Source organism: Meleagris gallopavo, chromosome 3 (genome assembly GCF_000146605.3).
Source record: "Meleagris gallopavo isolate NT-WF06-2002-E0010 breed Aviagen turkey brand Nicholas breeding stock chromosome 3, Turkey_5.1, whole genome shotgun sequence".
NCBI lineage: Eukaryota > Metazoa > Chordata > Aves > Galliformes > Phasianidae > Meleagris > Meleagris gallopavo.
This window is the reverse complement of record NC_015013.2, coordinates 3,686,133-3,693,393: the sequence shown is the minus strand read 5'-3', so window position 1 is coordinate 3,693,393 and position 7,261 is coordinate 3,686,133. Positions and strand designations below refer to the sequence as shown.

At 38.4% G+C, this 7,261-nt stretch overlaps 1 protein-coding gene across 1 annotated transcript in view; it reads left to right on the top strand.

Annotated features, from left to right (window-relative positions):
* The window catches only part of ATP9B (ATPase phospholipid transporting 9B (putative)), a 143,000-nt gene that overhangs the window by 61,088 nt on the left and 74,651 nt on the right, over positions 1-7,261 (top strand). Inside the window, 2 exon segments of the mRNA XM_031552722.1 lie at positions 3,750-3,786; positions 3,789-3,824. Coding sequence (XP_031408582.1) covers positions 3,750-3,786; positions 3,789-3,824 — 73 coding nt within the window.

The window sequence follows — 7,261 nt, the reverse complement described above, 5'->3', positions numbered from 1 at the left end:
CCTCACCACTCTCTCTGTAAAGAACTTCCCCTGATATCCAACCTAAATCTTCCTCCCTCAGCTTAAAACCATTTCCCCTTGTCCTGCTGTTATCTACCCTTTCAAAGAGTTGATAAAATCAACAACTCACACCTTATTCATTCCATTGCTATTTGGCAGTAGGCACATTCTAAACAAACTACAGGAACAGTAAAATTTCATCAAAAATCTCTGATGAATGCTCTGAAACCTCACTGAGAATTGCAACCACTTCCATTGAACCAACCTGATGCATTAGTTTCACAAAAATGGGGTCAAATAACCCACTAGTTTTGGTTTGGTTTCTTTTTTTGAATGAAATATATAAAAGCTTAAAATAAGGCTTTTTTAAAAATTATGTACATTAACTATATTATATCTTTTTTGAGGGCTGCTCTGAAATTAATGCCTCCTATTTTATTATCTTGTCTCACCACATCAGAGGTGGATGTTGGTGGTATGGCAATCGAGGTTAAACATTCCCACAAATACTCCATTACGTTTTGTTGCTGTCCAGCAGAGGGATAAAATGGCATCTGACATGGAAGTGCGCGTGAAGCAACAGGGTGTCACTGAATTCCTCCATGTGGAAAAATTGGCATCCACTGACATTCACTGATGCTTGCTGATGGTGACTAAACAGTGGATGCGAGCACAGTGAGATAGCAGGTGGTGCATTTCATCAGTGGCAGATTTTTGTGAGTGGGGCATGCAGGCTGTTGTCCACTGGTGTTGAAAATACGTAGTGGTTGAAAATGCGAAGATGACAGTTTTGCTCTATCAACTAGTGTTACTGTGCTTTCAGTATCTGTTATAGTTTCTATGGAAATAAATAGGAGGCATTATTTTCTGAGCAACTTACATATATGTGACCCAAGGCAATTCCTCTTTACTCAATGCAGCCCAGGCAAACTGAATGGTTGGACACTCACGTTTCTAGAATATTGAATCAGTGTGTACTGGCAGGCCCACTATTTACCTTTTGCTTATGATTTATATCCAGAATTGTGGAAGTTGTGTCTCTATAGCTTGTGACCTTCTCTGATTTTCTTATGTTTGGATCTCTCTTCCATCATTCCCTTAAGAATCTTTTCCTTAAATTTCTCCTGTGTTGCAGCTGTGCATTGTCACTTCACAGTCTTCACACATCTTGTAAAAGATTAAACCATTAATGCTGGTGGAGTTGCAGAGTTTGACTGAAACATGAGTTCTTTGAGGTCAACCCTAATAGATAATCCTATATGTCTCTTGGCAGCTCCTCTGACGAATGTTAGCATGATTTCCTCTTTGAGATACAGCAGTGTGTATATAATAAATAAAAGCTTTTTTTTTGCACACTTGTGCATGAGTTTTCTGTTGACCTAGTGATGCAGTGAAAAACTCCACAAATTTCTTATTTAGAGAACTTGAGCAGAATTTCTTTTTTTACCTTTCCACTTTGTAAGTGTTTATAGAACTGTAAAAATCAAGTAGTCTTTCCTGTGATATAGGACAGTTTGAAAGAGCTGAGGCTGCTCAGTCTGGAGAAGAGAAGGCTCTGAAGTGAGCTGATAGTGGCAAGTTTGCTGATGGTACTGAGTTGACTGGTGCAGCTGACACAATAGAAGGGAGGGACACCATCCAGAGGGATCTGGACGTGTTCAAAAAGCGTGCACGTGAGAACCTAATGAGCTTCAACAAGGTCGAGTGCAAAGCGTTGCACTTTTGTCGATGCAATCCTGGATATAAGTGCAGACTGGGAGAAGAAATTCAGAGCAGACCAGTGGACGAGGACTGGGGAATCCTGATGAACGAAAACCTCCTGGACATGAACCAACAGTGGGCACTTGCAGCTCAGAAGGGCAACTATATCCTGAGCTGCAAGAGCTGAAAGAGGTGTAGCCAGCAGGGAGAGGGAGGTGACTGTCCCCCTCTACTCGGCTCCTGTGAGGCCCCATCTGCAGTGCTGCGTCCAGGCCTGGGGCCCCCAGCACAGGAAGGACGTGGAGCTCTTGGAGCGGGGTCCAGAGGAGGGCACTGAGATGATCAGAGGGCTGGAGCACCTCTCCTATGAGGAAAGGTTGAGGGAACTGGGATTGTTCAGCCTGGAAAAGAGAAGGCTCTGGAGAGACCTGTTAGCAGCCTTCTAATATTTAAAGGGAGCTTATAAGCAGGATGGAAATTGACTTTTACACAGGTAGGTAGTTGAGAAAGGACAAGGTGGTATGGGTTTAAAGTAAAAGAGGAGAGATTTAGACTAGAAGCCTGGGGGAAGTTTTTCATTGAGAGGGTGATGAGGCGCTGAAACAGGTTGTCCAGAGAGATTGTAGATGCCCCATCCCTGGAGGCATTCAAGGCAAGGTTGAATGGGATCCTGGGCAGCCTCGTCTAGTGGTTGGCCATGCTTTCCATGTCAGGAGGTTGGAACTGGATGGGCTTTTTGGTCCCCCTCAACCTAAGGAATACTATGATTCTATAAAATGTAATCAAGGTTAGCATGTTCCAGTTGCTGGTGTCTCTAATGTATTTTAATTGTAAGGAGATGACTTGTGTAGTATTAATTTCTTACATAAGAATTAAAAAAAAATCCTTTTTTTTAATCAAAGCCTAATCTTTGTCAGAGACCATCTGAGAATTCTTCACAGAATATGTACTACTTTTGTGAGTCTTGAGCCAAAATATATGGTTTGTTGTTTTTTGTTTTTTTTAATTTTTTAGTTAATTTTGTATCCTTCCTTTCTTTCCCTGTTTCTGAAAGGATAGTTTTCTAAGCATCTTAGACAGTTCTTAAGAGGAAAAAGTTGTAATTTCCCTGCTGGGGATCTTTGCACTTATATATAAAAGTGTGTTTGAGTTTTTTGGCTTTTTAGAAATAGAGATTTGTAAGCAGTCCATCCCATGTTTGGTATTTTTTTCAAAATGAAGTTGAAAAATGGAGATAAAGGTTTTGATAATCAATCTAATGTAAAATTTATTGTGTGCTTGGGTTATCAGTGATTTCTCATTTCTTGCAAGATGATTAGTGCCATCTGTAATCTGATCAAATGCACTTGATTACCCTACCTGCTAAAGTTTCCTATAGCTGTAAACAATGCATTTCATAACTGCTAAATAACAGATATGTAGATGCTCGTAATTAATTATGAAAAACTGTTTGTTTACAGTTAGTAGACTGAGGCGAGGAAGGATGGAGGGATGAGGAAAGTTCATGGAATCATAGAAGCGATTTTGTATTGGAAGGGTTTTCCCACTGGATATGCATTTTGTACACGTTGTAAGACAAAGCAAGTCCGTTTGCATTTCAAAGTCAAATAGTCTTCCGTGAAGTTGTAAGTTTGCTTGGATTGCAAAATGATAATGACCATGATTTACTGTATCATTTAGAAATGATTAAAATAGTCATAGAGATTAAACCTCTAATTTTTAGTGCTTAGTATTCTTAACTTGCTTTAAGATACGGCAAACAGCTCCTGAGTTTCATAAAGCTGAGGAAAGAGCATATTCCTTTTAAAAGACAATATTGAGTTGATTTTTTTCTCAGAACAGAAGTAAGTTTAAATAACACAACCTTTAATCACGAGTGAGTTTTTTTGTCAGAATCTGGATAATGTATTTTCAGTGAATGCTGTTACACAGTGATTTGATGCAAGGATTCAGGCATCATATGCAAATTATTTTTTCAGATGATCTTGCATTGTTCTCAAGTTTGACGATGTAATGTTGATGTACTAGCTCTTCTTATTTTCTCACAGGAAGACAGTGATCCAGCAGTTCATGAAAGCCTTAGCATAGAAATACGTTATGGGCAAGCACTGTTGTGGCTTCAGGTAAGTGTTGCAACATCAAATCTGAAAAAAATCTAAAACCTCATCTGTGGAACTGTACTTTTATTTTACATAGTGAAATATTAATGAGTTTTGAAAACCTTTGTGTCTTTCAGGCTGTTAATCTGTTGCTCCCTTGTTTGCATTCCATCAATTTCCTCACATTAATGACAACATTCTCATATCTTTTTAATCCTCCTTAGGAGGTTTTTGTACTTAAATTTTGCTGATTCAGTAGCCCTGTCTTTCGTATCCCATTAAAGCTACTGAACTTTTCTCTAATTAAAACTTGTATACTGTGAAGTGTTATGTTCAATCCACTGTGGATAGTGTCTTGCTGAAAAGCAAGCATGCTCTTGTATATGTTAAGAGACTTTTTTAATATGCACATCATGCTGAGGGTAAAACTTGCTTAAAATCTTTTATCAGGCAAATCTTAATCAGAAATAATCAGCTATATTGTTATGTAATTTTCAATCAATTTTTGAATATTAGTGATGTTTTCTGTGCCTTTCACATATTAGTAAGTAGGCACTGTATTCAGGCTCTCAGCCATTATAAAATTTCTTTTTAAACAGGAGAAAATTAGTTTATTTTTCGCCCCAGGTAAGAAGTTAAGGTACAGTAGGAAGAGAAGAAGGCTATGCACAAAGACAGAATTAGGAGAGCATGGTTTCTAAAAGGAGCTAGAATTTAAGATCAAAAATTGGAACATTTGGCAATGTTACTCGAGGAGGGGTATGAACAGGAAGGAAGTGAAAGAGGAGAAGAGGAAGAAGAAGGGGGGTGGGTTGAGTCTCCGCCTAACTAGGAAAGAGAAGCCTTCCTCATAAGGTCCATCTTTACATTGTCGAGGAGAATATTAAAATGAACATATTTGGAGGGTTGTGGGCAGTAGATCAAGTTTAAGAGTCGGCAAAGGAATCTATGACTGAGCACTCCTCTCTAAAATCTGAATAGATCGTCATGTTCTTTGAGGCCTACTGTTGGTTTTCATTGCAATAGTAAACTCTTCTCTGTGAAACTGTTTTTCAAATGCATGATGCCTACAATCATCTTCACTTAGTTTATTAACTTAATTAGCCAAGATTTTTAACTGTGAATAAAACAGTGCTGCTGGTGAATTACAAGCTTTAATTACAAATGTGACTTTTCCCCCATTTTTCACCAAACTTACATATGGTGTAAGTTTTCAACTACGTTGAAAGAGTAAGCAAAAGCAGAAATTCTGAATCAGCAGTTTTGAATTTTAATTGGAAACTGGTCGTGTTTTCGTTTACAGGGTGGATTATTTGATTTTCTTCAGAAGTGTAGCTGTAGTCTGAGGCCTCTGTGTGCCATCTGAACTTGGCACCCAGGTTAATGGAAACAGTGGACTAATTTATTCCTTAGCTCAGTGCCTGTGAGAGTAAATGTGGATATATTAAGTAATTTTTTTTGTTTTCTTCTTAAGGATCTTGTGAAGGTATAATTGTTTATGAAGGTCTTAGGTTTGTTATTAATGTCAGTAGAAAAAAATACAAAGATAATTCTGAGTGACCACAGCCCCTTCTGAAGGAAAAAACAATGTGATGAAGTAATTAAAAATGTCATAATGAGTCCAGATCTTACAAGAATTACTCAGCAAACCTATGGAGGTAATTTTTAGTATTTGACAGGATTAGGTCTGTAAAAAAGAGTAGAAAGTGATTGCCTCAAGTCTGTTGCTTATTTAATAAGGAATTTATAATGTCTTAGAAGTGCACTGTGGGTGGATAGTCATAAAGAAGACCATAAGATGGAACAATTAAGAAACAAATAACATTTTCTAGGTTTAGTGATAACTGATGTAACATTCTTTTCACCCAAGGTGAATGTACATGAGTAAGTTAGAATACTTAAGGCTGAGTTAATTAAATGTGAGTTATATGTATACATATTTAAATTGTTGTAAGTTGAAATTACAAGATTTCTGGTAACTGAAAACTGTGTTAATAACATTTGTCATTATAAGCATATATAAACCTCCTAAAGCCTGCAATGGCAGAATGTCAAAAGTAGACTTGGGTCAATTTGCTCACACCTGAGCATGGCCTTTTAAAATACTTGATTATACCTGAAAAATTTACTTGCACATGAGCTCTGTGGTGGTGACTCTCACTCAAATTCCATGAAAACAGAATAATAAATATCTGGTAGCAAGTTAAAGTCTGTGCTATAAATTCTCTATAAATTTATTTATAGATAGGTATCTCAGCTCAGCACATTTGTCTCTTATTTCAGTCTTCCTTACTGTCTATGATCAGTTTTGTTGTAGCCTAGGTATTTTTCACCCAAAAGAGTAGCATGTTTATGTGCAAGCCTTTTTCTGTTGCTTTGACACTTTGCTTCAAGAAATTGGGTTTGCAGTCTGTGCCAAGATGGTTGGTAGGGATAATTTTGTTGCTGAGTGTGACAGATATAGCATGGGATTTCCTTTGGATGGGTTTAGATCAGTGTCATGGCTGTGTCCCTTCCCAGCCTTTTGCCAGTTCACTGCCTCCTGGCTTTGAGGGATTGTTGAAGAGGGTCTTGATGTTATGGCAGCATTGCTTAGCAATAGCAAAACATGGGTGCAGTGCCAACACTGTTCTTGCTACAAGTGCAGAGCACAGCACTGCATGGGCTGCTGTGGGAAATGTAATGCCAGCCAGGCCCATTATAATATGGCAGTCATAGTGGCCTCTGAGCTTAGAAGGGTGCTTCCTTCAGTGCTCTTCAGGCAGCCTGGACATATCTGTTAATAAACAGAGTATGTATGTGACCAATTATTCGTGGGACAGTTATGCCCTTGCCAACTCCTTAAAGGTTGTTGCAGAACATTTTGGGATGGGTAATTTGTTCTGACATATCACTGGCTGATGCTCTCAGTCTCAGCTGCTGAGACAAGGAACTACATCACAGGCACACAGGAAAGGAGCATATAGGTGAGTTTCAAAACTTTGTTCAATTTCAAAAAAGGTTTTGCATAGGACATGAAGAACAGTTGTCAGACAAGGGCATTCTCTTTCTTCCTGGCGTTAGGCATTTGTTTGACAAGATGTGCAGTGTCACATTTGTATGGTAAAGGCATCATTGAGAATGGCACCCCGTGATGCAATTGCCAGCTGAGTTTTGTGGGTTTTTTCCTCCATTTTCTCACATGTGAAGTGCTGGCTTGTTTCCATGAAGACTTCCTACACATATACTTTTTCAGTAGTGTTTTTCTCAGGCCTATTTTCTTCCTCTTGTTCTTAGTGCTTTTACTTTTCAAAACTTTATTGTGCATCCTAGGAGAAAGATGCTAAGAGGGAGGCAGAAAGAAGGAAAGCCAGTGAAGTAGTGATCACTATATATTTCCCCTATGAATCTTCTGGGAAATCAAATCAGGTTTAGCTCTTTTAGACACTAGTGAGCCTGAACTAATTTGAGTTTATGCAAAA